At 40.3% G+C, this 24013-nt stretch overlaps 1 protein-coding gene across 1 annotated transcript; it reads right to left on the bottom strand.

The window, feature by feature from the left end:
- Positions 1-7257: 7257 nt before the first annotated feature.
- LOC113035152 (OX-2 membrane glycoprotein-like) lies at positions 7258-13516 on the bottom strand. The gene is made up of 3 exons (XM_080294942.1): positions 13507-13516; positions 9755-10093; positions 7258-9662 (listed from the first exon to the last, which is right to left on the bottom strand). Exons 1-3 carry the CDS (start codon positions 13514-13516, stop codon positions 9355-9357), a joined length of 657 nt encoding a protein of 218 aa, XP_080151068.1. The 3' UTR covers positions 7258-9354.
- Between the last annotated feature and the right edge of the window lie 10497 nt (positions 13517-24013).

Genomic DNA, 24013 nt, shown 5'->3' with positions numbered 1-24013 from the left:
TTTAAAAAGGATATTTAGAAATCAAGAGCTTACGTTCACTTGTGCTCTGCCAGGGCCAAACGTCGCTCTGCATGAGGGCATCACTGGATACGATTTGCTTTGTTGCTTGTTTCCTTGTTGTAGTCGTCAACAGCAGCCGCCAAGCGTTTCTTCTCATCTAAGATGACCTTGTGAATTCTGTGTCGCCTCTTGTTGCTATCTGTAAATAATCATAAAAAGGAACACCTTCACATAATGCATATATTTACATTTTAATCTACACTCATCAATTCGTTTGCTAGAACAAATCACATCCAGCTTAAACAAACCTGGATCTGATTTTATTCTGTTTACAAAGTAGCTGTACGAGCTGTACAAACTGAGCATCAAACGGTCCGTTTCAAAGAAACTGTGACACCATTTTGTCTGTAAAGACTTTGTGTTCGCACTCTGATGATGACGACAAGCTGCTCTACTCGTGCCTGCAACGCTCCAAGGCTGCCATCAGTTTGATCCGTTTCTAAGTGAGAGGAATATTAATCAGAACACAGGATGAGTAACAGTCACCAAACTACAGTGGACTCTGTAATCACTGACTTGATGATATTCATTATAAGACATCTGGAGCCTTCATGTGCTGCATTATCATGAGATAACAAGTATGTTGGTGTTCAGCTTTATAAAACCAACTAGTACGACATCACTTCAACCCAGGTCCAATCCAATTTGATCAAACGCAACAACTCTGCCATCAATTCTGCTTTTACAAGCTTATTTTTCATTGTTTGTTGACACTGTCAGAAAGATCTTAACTCTAAGTTCTTTAATGAGGCCATGGTGGGTCCTGTTGTTATACACGAGTGCATTATATTGAGACTCACCTTCAGCCCATTGCTGCAGTGTGTCGTCATCCACACCCAGCTCATTTCTGCTCGCATTCAGGCTCTCCACTTGTTCTCTAAAGATCCTTATGATCTAAGAATACATTAATAAATGTCATTCATATGGACATTTTTAGAGTACTGGTGTTTCCCCCCCATTACCACACACATTAAAATGGGTGTTGAAAAAATGACCTTTAGATATCTCTGGCTCAAAGTGCGGCCCAGTTGTTCCACTTTCCTTTTGTTCCAGCCCAAAGCCAGGAGGCTCAGCATGTCTGTTCGCCCTGCATTTCAGTTAGTATACAAATAAGAATGAATGAGCAGGAGACTGAGTGGAATCTCACACACAGACACACACCTGCTTTAGACATGTACTTCGTTGTGATGGCCGCCCTAGACAGGAAACTGTTTACTTGCTCCACCTCTTCTCCAACTGTAGAACCGTCCCCATCCTGAAACGCACCTCCCCATTTGATCTATAGAAAGGAGGTCACAATACATGACTGCTGAATTCATTCAACCTTATAACAAAATGTCTTAAACGTATCCAAGCCTACAAGCTGCAGTATACCTCGCACATCCAAGTGTGAGCTACTCAAAATGAAGTACACATTAAGATAAAGTCAAGTAAATAGTATTACGACAACACCAAGAGAAAAACAAAATAAATATCCACCCATCCAAATATGTATCCACACACACACACGTATGAGTATATGGTTATGGCGTTAACGTCATTTTAACAAGATTAACGCTGACAGCACTGATATATATGTGTATCTTACATCATTTGTGTGTCTCTGGATGTATTTCACAAACTCAGCAACTTCCTCATCTTTCTCAATGAAGACACCTTCAAAGTTCCCCTGCTCTGAAGTGCTGAACGAACACGGTGACAGTTGTTTGAAAAGAAACATCAAAATACAATTTTTGTACAAATCCATATTTGATTTATGTACACAATGCATAACGTACCTTGCATTTGATTGAAAGCGATAAAGCTTGCAGTTTCCATCAACTGAGACGGCGAGCATGTCTGGAGTGCAGGCAGGGCAGCTAAAGCATGGCTCCTTGCACATCCTGTCCACCTCACACTTTACAGCACTCCACTCCAAGAAACTTTTGCTGAAGGCATCAGCTGATATTCGGCCAGTCTTTTAAGTAGAGGACAAACAACAGAATATTCACGGACAGTCATCATAAACATTGATTTGCACAATTTCCTTAAACTTGACAAATTTAGAAACTCACCCTTCCAAAATGGGCTGTTCGTTCATCCAGCACTTTGACAAAGGCCTTAAGTGACATCCCTGCTGCAGCTTCTTAATGTCATAGAAAGACTGAAAGACATCCATTGAAAACAGGGTGCAGAAATTTAAGGTGCCAGGCCAATATCCACCACCCTGGAAGTCCTTAACTGAGGGGGACCACATTAGGCCACAGCTGGTGCAGCTCACCACTGGCAGTGCAAGGTTATAACGGCCTTTAGGAAGGATAAGGAGAAATCCAGTCATGGCTCAACAAAGACATTCATTTTTTCCCATGTTGTTTTCAAAGCGGTCTGGTAAATCCAAATGACCTTTGACAGGTGCCCACATATACTGCGGGCCGAGGGTAATTCAAAACAATGTAGCAATGTACAATTTGCACTAAAACCTGCAAACACATCTATTGTGTATGTACTGTGTGACAAAAGAGCAACTTACCATTTATGGTTACAAGAGCCACAATTGCACCGGGTGAAACCTCAACGTTACCTGCTGGGCAGTCACACACAGTCTGGTCTTTGCACAGGCAACAGCCGAACTAACATTAAAAACACACAATATATATAAAAAGAATTGGAAATTAAATGATACACAATAAATATACAATAACAGCACACACTCATAGTACATAGCAATAAATGCATAAGACTTAAAAACCGTACATATTGGATTGTGAAACTCTGATGAAGGCTGCAAAAACCCTCCTGTTACTGCCTCTCTGCTGTGCAGGACAAAGCGTGTGTGAACTGCAATATCACAGTCAGCACAAAGGAATGGAAGAGGCAGGCAGTCCAGACACCTCACAACTACTTGTTTGCCACACTGACACACACGGTGTGACTGTGGATCCAGAGTAGCTAACATATTGTCTATAAGACAAGGCCTGGCCTCTTTCCACTTTAGCAAGGACACCATGTTTCTGATCGCCCAGTGAGTAGCAGCTGACTCAGACAACGTCTCACAAGTCATGGCTGCGTCCTCTTCTCCATCCTCCAACAACTGAAGGAGCTCCTGACGAAGCACCTCAGTTCCACACACTAACAGAAAAAAAATAAAGAAACTCTTCCACAAAGTGAAAAACACTCTAGGCAGTATGTTTCTTAGGACTGCACAAAAGCCCTGCCTAACTCAACTATAACAACAAATATAAAAGTAAAGGATTCACAATATATACAAGAAGGTAAAGTACCTTTTGTTGGGTTGACACTGGCAACATAACTAGGTTCTTCACGTGGACACTGATGCTGATCTGCAGACACTGGGGGGAAAAAGAGATTGAAGAATATTTACTTACTGAAATTCTTTGGTGAAAACAAGTTGTGAGATAAAATCAATGGTTGTGAGAACACTGACCACGTGGCAACTAGTACTTCGACTGGATGATGGTCTTTGAGGAATAAAATCTCCCTGTCTGTCAAGGACGGCATCACTTACATTTTGATTAGATACCTTGAGTTTGTAAATGATCAGATTACATAATTGGAATACAATGTATCCAATTCAGGGTTGCAGGAGGATGAAGCCTATCCCAGCTGATACAGGACAAAGACAGGCTGCCAGTTTATTGCAGGGCTAACACGATATGTGTAACAGAAAATCCACTTAAATGTTTGATATTTCTTATAATAATCATAATTATGACTATTATTTAAAGGTTTCTTTAAATAATACATTTTGATTTTTTATAACCTCTAAAATATAAACCTGAGCTGTTTCAGATTCTGACCTCTGACCTCACTGCAGCTCCCTCTTGGAAGTACGTCTGCTTCTTGTCTACCCCCAGTGATGACCGCCTGCCCTTGATATCACGTACTGTACCTGAGGAACAAAAAAGGACAAACACTTGCCTTCATTTAAGAAGTACATTCATACAGAGGTAATCTATGGAAACACACTAGTTCACCCTTTGGGAGAAATCAGTTCCTGTGAAACATTTCTGTAAATGAACATCATGTGGAGAATGAATGAAATGAGTTCTTCAGGTGACTCAGCAGTCCCACACTGACAAATGAAATCTAGTTAAACTATTAAGCATATTTGCTCTTCTGAAATCTGTGTTAAACAACAACAAACATAAATTAGTAACAAAAATACAGCTGAGTAGAGGCTTTACAAACCACCAGCAGCCATAATGCTAAATTTTAATCTTCAAATGTTTCTGAGCCGTCTTCAACCTGCTTTTAACACATTAAAGTCCCACAGTCAATGCAGCCTGACTCAATCCTAGATGTTCAGCACACAGAGACACAGAGGTGCCGTTTAAAGTTTAGTGATAACCTGAGTCACTGATCATTTGCAGTATTACAGAGTCTGGCAGTCTTTGCATGATGTCCACGTCACTGTGAGTTTCTAGCTGACTCTCAGGTGTGACAGGTGTGCCAGCAGGAAAGAGTAATAATAACCTGCATCCTGAGGTTTGTCATGCAGGATTAAAGCAGCCAGGCTTTGTTCACACAGCTAGGATTGTATTTTACACTGACCCTGGGTCAGTATAAGTATCATACAGTTTAAACGAAGCACTGAAACTTGCACATATTTATTACAGATGCACTGAAGCTAATCGAGATATTTGCTGTCAGTCTGTGGCTGCGATTAAACACTTTACTGGAAACTTTATTAACTAGTAACTTCATCAGTCATGACAGAAGCTAATATTTCTGTGCTAACATCGTTTAAACAGTAACAGCTTTCCTCCAATATAAGCTAACGTTTACACCGTAACTTTAAGCTAGCACCATAAAGACGGTAAAACACGTAATAACATCTACAAATGCATCTTAAAGCTGTTATATTAGCACTCGGTGTATTACTAACATAACCACATTAACATTACTGACACTCGCTGACTTTTAATAGTCATTCTATAAATGCTGTCCGTTTAAATGGTCTTACCTGGTGGTCCATATGGTCCATAAGTGAAGCAGAGGGAGCCTGACCATGCGTCACACGTTTGACGAGTTGGGAGTGAGAACGTGTTGGGCTATAAGGAACACACTCACTTCCTGAGCCCTGGGCAATAAGAGACGTTTTGTGTTTTATGATTTATTGATATGTTTGATCCTTTCTGACCTGCGTTAATGAAGCAGTCATTAGAGCACCATGTCCGCTAGAATAGTTCTGTAGTTTGATGCTTGAGTCGTTGCAGACTTGTTGAAACTCCCTCACCCGTCAAAGCAGCGTCTTTGTTATTCGCATCCAGCAGATGGCAGTGTTTCACTGTCTGACGGCTGTCTGAAGCTTCAGCTGGATTATCCGTTTGCTATGTTTGCCATGTTACAGTGGGGAGGAAAAACTCCTTTTTAACAGGAATATCTAGACATGAGTGATTACTGCAGTGGGGCACTATCTGTGCCATCTATAAGAAATGTTAGCAACAATAAAACTCTGAGGATCAGGGCTCCATTTCACTCCAGTGTTCAGTGGCATTTTAAAAGAGTGAATACCGACGCTGAATGTCTTTGTAAAGCAAAAGCACTTTGTTAGCCTTTACAGAGCAAAGCTATGGATCAATGTGCAGTGAAGAAAAAATCGAGGTGGCCAGTCTGTCCTTTCCTAACCAATCACAGAGCTCCTTACATTGCACCATGTGGCTAATTTGCATTTTACTGATATTGCTGGGCTGCTGTCAATCATTTTGTCTTTATATTACAACAGAGCATTGACCTTTAACCTGTTTAATTCATACTGAGTATTTTAAAAAAAAAAATGTATTGTCATAATAAATTCTGCCTCACTGAAACACCATTTTGCATTAGCCTCTATCACCTGACTTGTCACTGATGATATCACTGCATGAGCAGGCGAGCGGTAGCGGCGGGGGGGGTGTAGGTGAAGCTCGTGAAGAACAAAATTCTGTACGAGCGGACGCAGTGAGTCCAATAACCAGGGGTAACTGGAAATAAGGTGTTGTAGGCTGGCTTCCACAGTGTAAAGAGACACTTCTCCCTCATGCTCTAACAGCTGGTAAATCAATTTAGAAGCAGAGTCGATAACGGCCTCCTGAAGCTCCCTAGGTGGGGTGACTGCCGCTGGATCCATATCTGGCTGGTCCGTACTGTCACGGCGGGTGAGGAGAGCCGTGTGAAAATAATAAATGAGGATCCAATCGCAGGCAGTAGTGGAGAAGTGAAGGTGGTTTATTGAACACAAAAATAAATATGGACAAACAGCAAATGGAGCACAAACTAAACTAGACTGGAAACAACTAAACTACAGAGCACAAACCTGGACAAGAACGAGCAGAGGAGATGGACAGCAGGGAGACCACACGGGTGAGACATGGTGGATACACAGACGGACCAGCAACTACAATGACAGAGGACACGACTTAAATACACAGAGAAACACAGGGGAATTACACACAGGTGGTGGACACAGCTGGGAATAATCACCAAGACGAGACAGAGGTCAAACTGAACACACTCACATGAGACGCAGACCTTCACAATAAAACAGGAACAAGAAACCATCACACTAAGACGCAGACTCGACATAGAGAGAGAGACAGAAAATGACACATGGAACTAAAATAAACCTGCAAAAACATGACAACTCAAAATACTGGGTCAAACTGACCCAGAACCGTGACAGACTTTCTATAATGTTTTGCTTGAGCATGTCCTGCTTTTCTGTAATGTTATTTCTACAGCCTCTTATTTCTAACCTCTTGTGTACCTCTTTTCAACCACTGGGAGGCGCTACAGCTTCATTCCTTTCACACTAAGGCAGCGGTAGGGAACTCCAGGCCTCGAGGGCCGGTGTCCCTGCAGGTTTTAGACGTTCCCTACCCCTGCACTAAGGCCTTTGAAATCTTCATTAACACTGAGCTTGAAATTTCTATCAGTCGAATGCAAAGGAGTCCTGTGGTTGTAGGACAGAGGTAGGGAACGTTAATCTGCCATCATTTAGATTATATGACAACAACCTTCAAATCTGAAGTCTCAGAAATCTGCTTCATGTACAAGTTCCTCCAATAATCAGGGCTAATATCACCAAATTGTACATAAACAGACTTTTACATGTTAAATATTTCTCAAATATGGGGAAAAAAACAATATAAAATACTATATTATTAACAAAATATCTTAAGATACAGCTACAAATTGCTTGAAACATTTGCAATGAAATATATAAAACAGCTTTATTGTCAGTGAGGACAAAGTTATAGTGATGCTGTGCTGGAGTGTTCAAAAGAAGACAGAGACATGAAGTATAAATATTGTATAATATTAAATATAAGAAAGAACAAAGTTATAAAAACATTAATAATTGAAATCTGCAACAATATTCACATAAAGTGTAAAATACAGAGTTAACTGTTTAATAGGTAAAGTTTAGGTCTTGCAGTCGAACAATGATCCCAAACACAGCAGCAAATCTACAGCAGAATAGCTGAAAAGCAAAGTGCAGACCTCAACCTGGGACATTCAGAGAGCTGTGCTTAAATAAATGCCCACAAAGCTCAAAGAACTGAAGCAACGTTGTAATGAAGAGTGGGCCAACATTCCTCCACAACAATATGAGAGACTGATAAAGTCAAGCAGAAAACAATTAGCTCACATTTGTGCTGCTAGAAGTGTTTCTAGTTATTCACAGGACTGTAGTTTGAATTTAAAGAAATGTGAAAGTGCACTGAAATTAACATAAAGTTATTGCAATTTAAAAAAAAAATCAAGAAATCTAAGAGGAAGAAACAAGGTAAACCACACAATTGTTTTCCTTATATTCTCCACACGGCAATGCACATAACAGACATAAAATATTTGCATTTATCAATAGAAAATATACAATTTTTCCATAGTCATAGCCAGGCCCGATTACTGCCAAACCTGTGCTGAATCAATCACTTAAACAGGACCTGTCTGACAAAGTAGAGTAGACCAAAAGATCCTCAAAAACTACACATCATGGCGCAATCCAAGGAAATTCAGAAGCGAATAAGAAACAAAGTAATTGAGATCTCTCAGTCTGGAGATGCAACGTCAAGATGAACAGAATCCAGTTTCTGGGATCCTGAAGGAGAATGTCTGGCCATCTGTTCACGACCACAAGCTGAAGTGCACTTGATCCAAAGCACACCAACAAGTCCACCTCTAAGCAGCTTAAGTAAAACAAAAGAAAGACTTTGGAATGGCTTAGCCAAAGTTCATACGTGAATCTGATTGAGGTGCTGTGACCTTGGAAAGGTGGTTCATACTCAAAAACCCTCCAGTGTGGCTGAATTACAACAATTTTGCAAAGATGAGTGGGCAGAAATTCTTCCAGCACCTCGTAAAGGACTCATTGCCAGTTATCCCAAACGCTTTATTGCAGATGTTTCTACTCAGGGTGGCCCAACCAGTTATTAGGTTTAGGGGGCAATCACTTTTTCCACACAGGGCCATAATAATGGCCGCCTTAATAATAAATGCCTTGATTTAGGAACTACTTTTAATGTTTACTTGTGCTATTTTGCAAAAAATAAAATCTCTGCAAAAACATCAAAACTGCTGACCATCTGACCTCAATATGAAATTATTAATCTTTTGACCAAAAACATTTAGATTTGTAAAAATAAAGAAACCATAGAGGAACAAACAATGTTGTTTGCTACGTTCTAACATGGCAATCTAAATAACAGTAATGCAAACATATATATTTATCAATAAAAACAGATCGCCTTTTCACTGTTACAAAAGTCAAGTACATCAATGTTTGTTCAGCTTTCATAAATGTAAGTTTATAAGTACATAGTACATTTTTTGGTCCAACTTCTTTTAATACATGCAACACATTTCAGAACATTTGGGACAGAGACAACAAAAGACTGGAAATACTTCGTAAAAATCTGGTGAAACACTTTAAAGCCAGTGGGATTAAATGGGAAACATAAAATTTAATACTAGACAAAGACCGATTGAATCATGAAGCAAAGAATTAATAACTAAATCACAAGTAGAAAATGTTATGCAGATATTATTGGATAGATTTTGGTGTAGAAAAAAATGACAAGAAATGAAAAATGAAAGTTATCTGGTCTTTTTCTTTAAAGAGTAGCCTACTGCAGAGCAGCAACACTGACAAAGACCATCATCACCAATACTGCAGCTAATACAATGATCCAGGAGGAAACTTGAAAAAGCAGGAAAAATGTGACACTGATCAAAATGAATACATCAATTATTGATCAAAGAGAAAATGCATACTAGCACAATGCATTGTTATTGCATCTCAGTTTCTCACCATCACTGATAATCTGACGTCTGCTGGACCTCAGGAATCGTCTCCATCACCTCTCTGTGAGGAGCAGAGAGCACTCGTGCTGCACATCCCACCTGTGTGCTGTGTTTACGTGAACCTGAGAGCACAGCTGTAGTGGTGACAGTGAATGTAGCGTTGGTGTTGGACACACTGACAGTGTTGTACTGTGAGAAGCTGAGGTGTTGTTGTGAGAGTGTTACAGTGGGAGCAGGTCGACCAGTGGCTGAACAGGAAACAACCCACTCTTCAGCAGAGTTTGACTCTCTGACATCAACAACAGGTTCATGCAGCTCTGTGAAGGATCAGGAGATATTGCAAGGAATATGTTGTTGAAAGGAAATCAGTTTCTAGCACATTTAAACACATTAATGCAAAAGTTCTTACCATAGACTTGGAAGCAGGTTCTACCAGTGAAGGAGCCTTCAGGATAAGTGTTAAACAGACAGTGATAGCATCCTTCATCCTGCTCCGTCACATTCCTGATGACTATGGAGCAGTTCTGTAGTCCAGTGTATTTAAACTTGACTTTATCGTTAAAGCCATCATTCACTCTCTGACCATAGTACTTGCTGTAGGTGGCAACATTTGTCTCCACATCACGTGAGATTTTCTGCCATGTGACCTGAAGGACGTCTTTAGTGTCCAAGAGCTGACAGCTGAATTCAGCATCTTCTCCCACTGCTGCCAGCACAGTCTGCTGTGTTTGGACCACTGCTGTTAGAGCTGCATGGAGAATAACATGAGTTAGAGATGTGGAACTGAGAGGTATTGATGGGAAGGATTAAACAATCATTCGGGTCATGGAGTAGTCTGTGTTTTAGGCTCAAACAAATTGACATATGGGTACCACTTAAATGTGATGTAGACTATAAATATAAACCTGACACTCATTGTTTCATACTGTATGTTTCAGGGACATTTTCTTTCATCTATAAAAAAAAAGTAAGACAATTCAGTTAGCTACCAACTAAACAAAGAAAGTCAGATAGATGTACAGATCGTGTCTATATTGGTTCTGTTGGTCCATGACCAATTCTGGAGGTCTGTACTGCATTTGAACTTTTCCAACAATTTGGAGGTCCAACCATGATTTAAGCTGGACATCAATATGGCGTTCAACATTAGAACCTTGGACTTGATGTATATTTGTTGGACATCATGTAGATATCTATGACAAGTGCAGGGAATTTAAAGGTTTAATTGAGGTCATATTTTTTATTTACAAAATATCAATATTGGGGTTACAAAACAATCCCTTCAGTGGACCAAAAATAAATTATAAAACCCATCACTTCAACATAACCAATACCAGGACTGGTAACTCGTGCTACTGTAGAAATTCCCATTGATTTTCTACATTTTCCCAGAGGCCTCCCCTTCTGTGGATTACTAGTATGTCATTTATTAATTTGTGCCTCAATTATTTCAGATCAGTTATTTCACTGGGGAAGCCCTATATTGCCCACTTCCTAATTTCAGCACAGTTTGATCTTTCTCTTTAGCATGTATGTAACTTTGGTTTGTTGAGATTTTGGCATTACTTCTGTCATAAACATTCTCTCTCAGACATAACTGACTAAGATTTCTGTGGTTACCCAGAACATTTTAATAGACTTTTTGTAATCAATCAGGTCTTCAACCCCTTCTTTTTAAAATAGTGTATAAACCGTATGTATGTGTGAAAGACTGTTAATGTTTTGATAAATTGTTTATTTTAGAACAATTGGTGAGTGTGTTTAGCCACTTCACACTACTACACTTTGCTCTAAACTACATTCCTTCTCTGAACAGTATATATGTGAATGGACTGATGGATCTTTTCATTTCAAATGTTAAATAATTGTCAGTAAACTACTTATGACCTTAATGTCATAGAAAGACTGAAAGACATCCATTGAAAACAGGGTGCATAAATTTAAGGTGCCAGGCCAATATCCACCACCCTGGAAGTCCTTAACTGAGGGGGACCACATTAGGTCACAGCTGGTGCAGCTCACCACTGGCAGTGTAAGGTTATAACGGCCTTTAGGAAGGATTAGGATAAATCCAGTCATGGCTCAACAAAGACATTCATTTGTTTCATGTTGTTTTCAAAGCGGTCTGGTAAATCCAAATGACCTTTGACAGGTGCCCACATATACTGCGGGCCGAGGGTAATTCAAAACAATGTAGCAATGTACAATTTGCACTAAAACACATATATTGTGTATGTAGTGTGTGACAAAAGAGCAGCTTACCATTTATGGTTACTGAAAGAAATCTCCGTCTGTGGATCGGGTTTCCTTCGAGGCGTGAGCACCTATCAGCAGAGATTGTCCATAACCTATAGAACTCAAAGAAATATTCTCAAGTAACAGTCAAATATGCCATTCAGCGTGTTAGTTACGACGTCGGGAGCAGCTGGGAGAACAAAACGACACAGAGACTGTACAGGTTGCTTTCCCAAAACCAACTCAAAGGTTTATTCATCAGACAACAGTATATATAGAGGAAAAAGGTTCGTCTGTCAACAGATTCTCAGTTCAAACCGGTACAGACCAAATAAGGGAACGTCTTCCTGCCTTGTGAGCAAAGAAGTATCCTTTGTATAGTTTATCAGTTCAGCTACAATTTATGATCATCCCAGCAAAATACACTCCTAGACACAGAATACAGAGTTCTTTCATTAGTGAATTCTGAAACGAACCACCTGGCCTTTAACAAGCTCCTTTCTAAGAGATAAGGAAGGGAGGATGGGAGTAAGGAAGTGATCTCTGTGGTGTTTTCAACCTTGAGGTACCAGCCTGTGATTCTTACACATTAATTCTTAGGTTACAGAGAAAGAGAAAAACAACTAGTAAATGGGCCTTATTGAGTAACAGTTTTCCTGTATAATATCACTATAAAACAATATCCTGTAAATGCTACCATGGTATCAAAATATCACAACAGTTACAAGAGCCATAATTGCACCGGGTGAAACCTCAACGTTACAGAGGTTTCACTCTGGGGCCTTGAAAGCTGGAGGTTGAACCCATACCCCCTCACCCTTGAAGAACGTTTATCATGGTTTAACCCTTTACAGCCGATCGGAGCGGGCACGCTCTGTTTTGCATAACTATTTTTAAATCCCGGTAGCTCTGCAACCACTTAAGCTAGCACAATAATTTTTTTTGCATATGAAACTGGAGGAGTTGTACTTACATCTTATGCCATCAGCTTGTCCTAGGTCACGGTTTCCTTCCACATATAGCTTTGCAAAAACTGCATAAAAATCACTTGCAGCAACAAAAACATGATATTCCAGAAACACGCTTCGCCGATCCATCAGCTGTTTGTAACACTTCCTACGTCCATCAGCGCGAACTATCACATGACCGCATGACCTGCCCGAAACCGGAAGTGACGTCATTTTGCGGAAATGTAGTTTTTTACGATCGGGCCCTTATGAGCTTGTGTTTTACTTGTTATGTGTTTTAAAAAGTTATGTTTGAGTTTATGACTTTCTGTGTCGTTTCTGGGATGCTTAGGACTCATATTGCACTGCTGGAAATAGTTTATTTTGATGCATATGCTGTTATTTTGCAAATTTGCACTATAATATTTATTTTCGTTTTTCCTGCAGTATATAAAAATTGGTGTATTTCAAAAATAAAACTATGAAGACACTCAAAATAAATTTCCTGTGGTGGGAAACTAGTTTGTGTAACTTTTTTGTATTTACAGTTTTGAGGGATAAGCCTCTTAAATTTCTCTAACTAGAAATATATGTTAAAAAAACAAAAACGATTTTCAATTTTTTTGTAGTTTATTGCACTTTTTTGCAATTTATGTAATTACTATGCACCTAATGCAGACATATTATTAAAGTTTGGGCTATAATGGTTGTATTGATGTATAGCAACTTGAAATGCTCCCAAAAATGGCTCCACAGCATGTAAAAATATAATATAAGCTCTGGCGAACTTGGTTCTATGGTAGGTCTTAAAGGGTTAAGGATTTGTTTTTTATTCAGTGGTCAGACTGGAGAGCACTGCAGCGGGTGTTTAATGAGGTCGATAAGACTATCAAGAGAGACAAGGTCAACTCTTCTTATGAGAATATTAGGAAGCGTCTTGTATATGATCAGCTCGCACATGGCCCGAAGATTGGTTTACCTTCTGCCATGTTCAGGCCAAAAATCATCAAAAACCTTGAGGACAGAAAAAAAAAACAAAAAACAAAAGGTAGGTTGTCTCTGTGTGAGAGACGTTGGCATTAAACCCGATATTTAAAAAAAAAATGCAATGCGTGGATTTCTTTTACAGACAACATCTGCCATATTGTGGACCGCTCAGAGTCTCCCCCTCCAGCACTGCTAATCCAGACCCCACCGACTCCGCCCCCCTCTCCAGGATGCTCACAGGACTCTGCAGGATCACACCCGTCTGAGGAAACGGAACTCAACATTAAACTCGCAACCTTCCACCTGCTGCCGATGGCACTGAATGAGTATGTGCAGGAGATATGTTATGGATGCCAATCCGGTCACCCCAGCCAGTTACAACACAGTTGCCTGTTTGAGCTGCCTGTGTTTTTCTTCGAGACCTGCTATGATGAGGTGATGGAAAAGCTCCGGATGCCCCGATTCATCCCGGCCATCCGTCTGTTTGTTTGCTCATACAGTGTCAGTGAGGCTGAAGCACAAATCATCAGCACTGCAGAGCGTCTTCTGTGTGAACTGAGATCAGTGCCGCACATTGTTTGCACCACTGATGAGAATGTCGGATACCTGCTAAATACCAATCATCACACCCGCGGAGTTAAATCAGCGCTGCTCCACATGATTGGAAACTACTGGTCTGGGAGACACAAGATTTAATGCACATCTGTTATAAAAACCTTACTGTGCACTACACAGAAAATGAAATAAAAACGTATGCTAACACTTTTTTCTGGTCATTTGTATTTGTGTTTGGTCAAAGTGATTATGGAAAACACGCTGAGAAAAATATATCCCAACCCTGCACACCCAGGGGGTTTAGGAAGTGTAAAGAAGCTCCGTATCGCTGTCAGTGAGGCAACAGGCTTAAAGCCGTCATTACCTGACGTGGAGCGTTTTTAAAAGGAGATGACACATATACTCTTCATAAACCTGCAAGGATAGAGGACACAGAAATGCAAGGATACAGAAATGCAAGGATACAGAAATAGAGTTTTGGTTAACGGGACTGACAAACAGTTTCAAGCTGATTTGGTTGACATGCGTGAATATTCTGCGGATGATGATAATGTTAGGTACTTATTGACATGCATAGATGTGTTTTCTAAGTATGCATGGGTTAGGTGCCTTGAAACCAAGACAGGACAGGCTGTTGCTGAGGCTTTTGGTGATATTCTGAGAGAGGGCCGTGTGCCTGAAAAACTCCAAACAGATTTAGGGAAGGAATTTTATAATAAACATTTAAAAAACTAATGGAGCAGCATAACATCACACATTTTTCAACCTTTAGTGAAATGAAATCATGTGTGGTAGAGCGTTTTAACCGCACCTTAAAGGGGAAAATGTGGAAATACTTAACATCAGTTAACTGGCCAAGATATGTTAATGTGATCCAAGATCTTGTACAGTCCTATAACCTGTCTTATCACAGCTCTATCAAAATGACCCCACCGAGGTGTGCAAAGATAATGAGAAAGCAGTCTTTAACACCCTGTACAAAATGAAACCCCAAAAACCGGTGACTTTTAAATTTAATGTGGGCGATACAGAGAGAATATCTAAACTACGAGGCATATTCTGAAAGGGTTACCATCAGACCTACACAGACGAGTACTTTACCATAAAGGAGCGTTTAGGAAGAGACCCTCCCGTATACAAACTGGAGGATCTCACAGGAGCTGCAGTGAAAGGTGTAATTTATGAATACACAGCAGGTGACTATTGACAAAAACAAAAGGTTTCAAATAGAGAAAATACTTGGCAGAAAAAAAGAGGCACTTGGCACTTGAGTTTCCGAGCATTTTTATCCTGAGGTTATAACACCTATTGTTTTAAATGAACCGTATGAGGTCGGTGTTATAGAATTTCAATACCCAAGACTATGGTTGTCTTTTCCACAATCAGATTCGCGAGTGGAAATTTATGATCCAGTCACAAATGGAGCATTGTCCATAACCGTGATTGAGCTGTCTGTGGGGCATTATGCATCTGTGGCGCAGATAATAAAACATTAAAACATAACACCGACATTAAAACACAATACAGTGAAGTTAGTAACCATGTTAGTGTTATGGGCCCTATAGGGGCACAGTTCTCACATTTAGAGGGAGACTGGCAGGAATCTTAGGATTCAAATCAGAAGACCCGTTTGTACTTCATTATAAAAACACATACGCATCACATCCTGCAGACGTATACGGCGGAAAATAGAACATTTTTATTTATGCAGATATCGTTGATTACCAGCTTGTGGGTGACGCCCATGCGCGGCTATTAAGAGCAATAAATATAACAGACGATGACCGTCGGGGAGCCATTCTTCAATTTGACAGCCCACACTGCACACAGGTCTCGAAATCCTTAATCCATGACATAGAAATTGATTTGATAGACGACCAAAATCAACACATACCGTTTTTCAGGCTGGTGGTGAATTGAATGGTTATATTGGGACCAGCACGCAATGTGGCGCAGGTCTGGGAGGTTTGTTCAGCAGCCTGTTTAGAATTGCTGTACCGTTGTTTAAAAAAGGAGTCAGCATAGTCAAACCCCACCTAAAAACAGCAGCATCAGGCATAGTGTCTGATGTGATATCCAACATAACCAAGCCAACATCTACTAAGCAGGATGGCAACGGCTTGTATGTGTATAAACCCAATCCTTCTAAGACCCCTCCCACTGCACTTCTTTTTTAGCTGTCTGTACTGTTGATCAGTCATTTTGATCAGTCAGTCTTTACTGAAGAAGTGTTTTAGAATATTTTCCCTAACAGTACTGTTGATCAGCCAGCGGGATAACACCTTTCAAAACATTGAGCGATATCTCACACAGAGCATTAATAAAATCCATGCTTGCATTACAAATAATATTCCTCCGTACGCTGGGTGGGGATTTATACAACAACTCCAACAGTGCAATGTTTCTCTGCATCCGTGAATACGACATCCTTTTTACCGCTTTAGCCGTTTTTTGGGGATATAAACAACTTGACGATCTGACAACAAATTGGTTCTGAGTCTTAAATAGTCAGGCGTCTTAGATTTATAATCGATTAGAAGATACCCGTATGGGGTGGATGTGGCATCATTAAAAGCTTCTAAGAAGTATTTTGTATTACCTGGAAACATCTGTCTACCTAAAACTGAAATTTGATATTTATCTCTGGGGTTGTTAAACAGAGTTAAATAATTAGTGTTCAACGAAATTGTTGCATAAACAAATTCTGAACTAAATACATGCAGCTCAAGTTCCTATGATGAACGTATTGTGTGAACACATTTTGAACTTCTATGCTGTCAGACGCAGTATTCATCACATCGTTCTTATCCGGAGGTAAAAGGACATCGTCACTCAGAGACTCCGGTATACCATTCACAAAGGTGATTTTTCTTATATATATATATATATATATATATATATATATATATATATATATATTTATATATATATGTATATGTGCGCAGGACCCTCAAGCTCCCAGGCCTCTGGTAGAGGACCCGAGCTTGAAGGATAAACCGCCCGCAGGGGCGTGCTGGGTTTTTTATATATATATATATATATATATATATATATATATATATATATGTATATATATATATATATATATGTATATATATATATATATATATATATATATATATATATATATATATAACTGATTGTATCTGCAGTTTACAGTGAGCACTGAGGGAAGTCAGAAGTGGGTTTAAATTGGGATTCTGGGTAAAAAAGGGGGTGTAGGAAGTAGATTTAGGACATTTCACATTTCACAGGTGCTGTCTTAGAGCTTTATTTATTTGTTGTGGATAGAAGTAATTATGACAAAATAATAATGAAACATTGAAAACATAAAACCCGTTGAGGGGACAGATAGGGTTGGGCAATTGAAAGGTTTCATTTTGTTTAGCATAATCTCTTTTGTTATATTTTAGCCTTTTAACATGCAGGTAAACTTAATGGGATAAATTAGGAATTATGTCGTGTTTCTTAGGAAACACGAAAAGGGAAGAACTGTCATGTAATTAATATATTCTTAGTGCTTATTTTCTGATTATATAGTTTTATGTACTTTAATAATGAAGGTTTGTAAAGCAAGGCCACTTTTGACTCACAAACTAAGTGCTCAGCCAGACTGAAAAACAGGAAGTTAGTGTAGAAATACACAAGCATATTAATAAATACAGGAAGCCAGATAGAAAAAACAAACTTGTACCATATAAGGAGTTGTTGAAACTGTGTGACGTGTAAAGTACCAAAATAACACCTATATGAGACACATTTTTAGCTTCTAATGTTAGAGATCCTACAACTGCCATTGGGCCCATCTGATCTCTTCCGGAAGATGATTGAATAAAGAATTATAAATGTTTTGACCACTATGAGTCGGGTTTTCTCTGTTCTATCATGGGGATCAAAGAATCGGGTTTTAATACCAGTCCACTGCTGCCACCTGTGGCCAAGTGCCATAGCCTACTACTAGATGAACTTGTGACACACATCTGCAGTAGAGGCTGAGTGGCTGCTCTCACACCTGGAGCATCCAAATTGACCCACAAACACGCTGAAAGATGCAATGCCATCAATGTGGATTGTCCAGACTGAGAGACCTCTTCCCTCTGACCCCTCCCCAAACCCTCCTACCCACCTCGACATACAAACTCTGTGTGGCTTCACGTGTTTTGTTGATGTTTACATGATCGAAATAACTTGAACACAAACACAAACAAACAAAGAGGAAGACCACACCGGAAGGAAACAACTACAAGTCCCAGCATCCTCTGTGTTTAGGGAGCAGCAGTGAAAGTGAAAGTATTGAGCCTCCGTTCAGAGCAGCAGGAGGAGGAAGGTGGAGCTGAGGCAGGTGAGTGTTAACATGAATATGTTTCTTCTTATGACATAAAATAATTCCACGCTGTACACTGACTTCATTTACTGAGGTTATATTTATCGAGTTTTTATTTCCTGATGTTCGTATGTGTCATACGTATTCCAGTCGCCAATTCTGAATTATAACTAACATTAAAAACACATTTAAGGAGGAGAGAGAGCAAAAAATTTCGATTAAGATCTGATGTTTGGGTTGTAGTTATTACAAATATGGTCGCAGCTGTGGTTCAGGTTAGAGTGAGTGTCCATGGAATAAATGCAAGTCAGTGAACTGGAAACATGACTGTGTTCAAACTTTGTTTCCTTTTTATAATGAGTCTAATCAAAGGTGGACAGAAGTATCTCCACTGTGACTTTTCTGTGTCACCATCAGAGCTTCTGCACAGTGTTTCTGGGGCAGATAACATTGCAGCATTATGGAGACATTATGGAGACAAAAAGAAAAGCGTCTGGATTTCTTTAAGTTAAACTTAAAGAAATCCAGACGCTTTTCTTGGACTGTTGGTTTCAGTGTTTAGTCTCATTCACACACTCCCTCAGACTCTTCACATACACTGATTTGCTGACATAAACACACTCCTGTGTGCTTCACACACACACTGAGGACCATCTACAGACTGTGAGCTCCGTCTTCTTTGTCTTTGGAGCTGAACTCTGACAAAGTTAGGAACAAAACTTTCTCCAGCGTGTGAACTTTCCTCCTAGACTCAGTCTGAGCAGTCAGACCACATATTTCTAAAGCAGCACATGAAGGTGTGGCTCACACACACACAGGTGAAGGAAACAGCTGCAGTATTAAAAGCTGCTTCACTGTCTACAAATATATGAACTGAATGTTTCTTTCAGGCTGTAAAAACCTTATTTATCCTCCATTACAGTCCTGCATTCAGAGCATTACTTCTGTTATATTAGTACATGTATTTTATTCTGATGAACACATGAAACTCTGAGCTGGATTGAATCCATTGAATCAGAGTCCAGGACTCAGACTAAACACACTGAATGTGTCCTGAGCTCGGCCGCTGTTCCACAGTAACTGCTGTCAGAGTCACTGTTACTGAGTTAGCTTAGCTAGCAGAGCAGCTAGCAGTTAGAGTATGAACTCTGTAAGCAGTCAGCTCGGTCCTGGACGTTGTTACTGACATAAAGCTGCTCTCTGCAGCCATGTTTGACCTTTGTAGGACTACAGTAATGGAGGATTTGGAGGCTGAACTCGGCTCTTTGACACTTTTTGTAGTGAACTGATGAAAGCTGCGTCTCAGATGGATGTTAGTCCAACACATCAGACACGACCTCTGCAGCTCTCAGTTGATGTGCACATGAATGATTTGTGTTTCCTCTGCAGGTGAAGGTAGAAAGTGTGTGTGAGCTGATGTGAATTGAGCAGCATGGATCAGTGTGAGGACAGAGAGGAGGGAGTCCCTCCCTCTAAAAGCACTCGGTGTGGGGAACATGAGAGCCAGACCAAAGCTCAGAGGTGAGATGACCATCTCTAACTGTCCATGACTCTTCTCCATGTCACAGCTCAGCACTCACATCACTGCTGCATCATTATTCACAGGAACCCGCCTGGACCTCCACCCAGCTCTGTGTCCTCTAAGAGCAAACGGGTGAAGCATTTCTTTCGTAATTTAGGGCAAAAAAAGTCATCTGACAAAAAGTAAGTTCATGTCAGTATTAAAATGTTTGAAATTTTAATCAGCTTTTTACTATTTAACGATTTAAATAATATACTATTTACATAGTTTATACTTTTTATGTAATGTATTGGTCACATTGGATGTGACACATGTTCACATATTTTTAGCGTCAATGAGAAACCATCCAGCTCTGTGTCCTTAAAGAGTGACCGGTCCAATCATCGATTCATTGGTTTTAAATCCCAGCCTGTGTCTGCTGCAGAGAGGTGAGCTGTTAGTAACAAGAACTCTCTGATTTAAATGATTCTGATGTTTCCTGGTTTCTAAAATGCATCTCTGTAGCAGAGCAGTGTCTCCAAGGACACACAGGCTCAGCTGTAACTGTCAGTTTATCTGGTTTAAGACACATTTGGACTCAATTGGCTGTTTTTAACTATGTATTTTAATCAGAGGTGTAAATCTAGACCTCACACATCTGGATCCTAAACTATGATAGAAACAGCTGCTAGCAGTGGGTAGTTTGACTTTGATACGCTGCTCTAGAAAGCAAACAAAGGTTTGTGCAGCTCCTCTTCAGAAAAGTGTTCAGAGAGCAGCTGCTGTATTAGACAAAGGCTCGTCGTGTGAGCCCAGATGTGTGTAACAGCTGGATGAAGGAGAACCATCACAGTCGCGTCTCCATCCCGCCTTTATTAATGAACTTCCTGTTGCTTGCAGATGACAGGAACACAAAGTGTTTGTGCCACGTGATGCTGCAGGATTTGTTAACGTGTCCATGATGGTAACATCTCCTCGTCTAACTGCAAACACATGAGCGCTCCTAACGGCAGCTATCACAGCCACACAGGCAGACTGTGTCTCACTGTTGCATTCAGGGACATTTGTTTTCCTGTAAAAAGCTGAACTCTAATCTAAGAGGACTGTTACTGACAGGAAACAGCTGCATTATCTGCAGTCTGTGTGATCACAGCTGCTTCAATCACTTTATCAGAGAATTGATCATTGAATAAAACATGTTTGTGTCTGCAGAGGTCAGAGGTCACAGTCTGCAGGATCCAGCTGTCCGTCTGTGAGGAGTGATGGGTCCAAAGGTCACCCTCCAAACTTCAGTGCTGAACCTGGACCAATGAGGTCAGAGACCTGTGATGACTCCTTTACATGTTTGTGTTTTCCTGGATAAATATGACCAAAGATTCATTAAAAAGATAAAAATATTAGACTTTGTCCTGTAGTGCTGTGTGACAGGCAGGATTGGACCCAAACACAACAGGATGAAGTCAAAGAGGCAGCTTTATTTCAGCTGTGAACATGCAAACAGCAGAAATAAGAAAACATAACTGTAGGTTTGCAGTGAATGAAGCCTCAGCTCGACGCTCCACTTTGTCCCTCTTTTCCTTCTCCAAACAGCCACATCAGGAGTCTCTGATGGAGTTTTAAAATATTTAATTACAAATGTCCAAAGATGGGTTCAGGATACCTGAATCCACAGTTATTAAAGCTAAAATAGTTCACAGGGTTTGGACTTTGTTAGGTGACGAGAGAACATCAAAGTGTTTTTTATCTTCAAACAGTATTTTTATCACTTCAGTTGCTCTCACAGCCCTGTTTGTTATTTTAGTAAGTAAGTAAGTAAAGTTTATTTATTAAGCGCTTTTCATAGACAGGTAGTCACAAAGTGCTGCACACAGAGATTAAAATAAACAGTACGATAAATAGCAAAATGCACAATATACACAATATAGAGTTTAAATGTGAATTAAAAATATAACAATGTAAACAGCATTGGTCAACAGAAAGCTTGTTTAAACAGTAAAGTTTTTAACTGTTTTTTAAAGGATCCCACAGAGTCAACCAAACGTAGTTGTAGAGGTCGACTGTTCCACAGTCTTGGTGCCACAGACTGAAAGGCTCCGCCCCCTTTCGTCTTCAGACGTGTTCTGGGAGCAACCAACAAACTCTGAGTCTGTGAGCAGAGACAGCGAGCAGCAGTGTATTTAGTGAGAAGCTTGGATAAATAATCTGGGGCCATTTAGTGCTCTGTACGTTAAAACAATCATTTAAGACGAATTCTAAAATCTATTGGGAGCCAATGTAAAGAACATAAAATAGGAGTGATGTGAGCTCGCTGGGTAGAGCGAGTTAGTAGTCTGGCTGCTGCGTTTTGTACAGCTTGGAGGCGAGAAAGAGATGATTTATCCAAGCTGGTAAACAGGGAATTACAATAATCTAAACGCAATGACACAAATCCATGGACAATTTTTTCCAGTTCAGCTAAGGAGACCATATGTCGCAGTTTAGAAATATCCCTTAAATGAAAGAAACAGGAACGAGACAGAGACTTTACATGTGAGTCAAGGCCCAAAGAAGAGTCAAATATTATTCCAAGATTTCGAATATTTGGCTCAGCAGAAGAACAACTTGACTGATTTTAGAATATAGATCAGGAGGAGCTATGATCATGGTCTCTGTCTTGTTCTAACAAGGTAATTGTTAGAAAGCCAGTCAGAGATTTGAGTTAAAGCCTGGACTAGGGTGGACAGCCTATCCAGCTGATGAGGCTTAACCAGAGCTCTTATGTTTCACTCAGTGCTCCCACCAAACACCTTGGAGGACACATTAGTGTGATTTAGATTTCATTGGTGTAAACACCAGTCACACAAGCTAACCCATGGAGGCAGCAGCAGGCTTTGTGTTTGGTAAAGTCTGTTGGCTTAAACTAAGAGAGTTTAGTTTGTTAGCACAAAGAGCTGTCAGCTAAAGCCCCAAATGCACTTTGAATACAGACGAACTGAGAAAAACACTTTAAATACAGCAAACAGTCAAACTGACAACATGTTTTTCTGCTGATCATCCACAGCAGTACGTTTAGCATTCATGCTAGCAGCAGGCTATGACTGTTAGGGTTGCCAACCGTCCCTTAAAAAACTGAATCGTTTTTTTGTAGAAACAAAAGCACACGTCCCGTATTGAGCTAATAAGGGACGTACTTTGTCCCGTAATACAGTGAGAATCAAAAGTGGTCTATAAATGTTTATGGAATTAACGCTTTGTTTGAAAACATAATTCCCAGCCCCTCTCCTGCTTTGTGACCAATGAGCTGACAGCACACTTATGACAATTCAGATTACCGCTCATCTCATTGGTCGAGGAAAGGTCGCTTGCGGAGAAAATACCGGAAGACAACAGATGACCACAACAAGAAGCATGGCCAACAGGGAAACAAACGCCGACACTGCGGTGCAAGTCTCGGACGACAGTACACCTAAAGCTGGGCAGACACTGTGCGATTTTTTTCAGTCACGTTATTCAGCTCCTGCTCAAACTGCACGATTGACTCGCAGTTGGTAGGTCACGATGCAGGTCTCACACTATACCGCCCGATGCTCTGATGCGACCTGAGTGCTCACACTGTGCCTCCATAACATGAAGGTTATAACAGAAAATCTTTCGCTCTCTCTGTCTTTCACTCACACAGACACACAAACCACCACCATCAACTTTGCTAAATTGCTAATGAAAAACATTGATCAGGCAGCTGTGATTGAGCAGCATGTAAATCCAACTATTTTCACGGTTGTTGTGGTCGTGATAATTTTGTGGGGCCACATCGAAAAGGCTCTGATGAGCTTTCCAAAGTTCTACAGTTGTGCCTCCATCGCTTGTGTCCAGATCACACGCTGCACAGCCGAGCTGCGCCGTCTTTTTCACCGACGTTTACGTGTTTGCGCGTGAGCAGTGTGAACGGCTGTGGTGACACGCTCACGAGCGATTGATGATCGGGAGCTGGTCGTGAGGTGTTAATCGCTTCTCGTTACCCCACGTATACTACACGACGCACGATGAAGGCCAAAATTGGGCCGATCGCCAAATCGGTCGCACGACTCAAAAATCATCTCAAAATGGGCCAAAAATCGCACAGTGTGAGCCCAGCATCAG

This window comes from Astatotilapia calliptera, chromosome 3 (assembly GCF_964374335.1).
Source record: "Astatotilapia calliptera chromosome 3, fAstCal68.1, whole genome shotgun sequence".
Lineage (NCBI taxonomy): Eukaryota > Metazoa > Chordata > Actinopteri > Cichliformes > Cichlidae > Astatotilapia > Astatotilapia calliptera.
This window is presented reverse-complemented; position numbering and strand designations above follow the sequence as displayed.

Excerpts from the sequence above, each read along its gene's own strand:
- LOC113035152 (XM_080294942.1), bottom strand. Across the intron at positions 9,663-9,754 it reads AACCTGCTTCCAAGTCTATG|AGCTGCATGAACCTGTTGTT; the intron begins GTAAGAACTTTT and ends GATCCTTCACAG.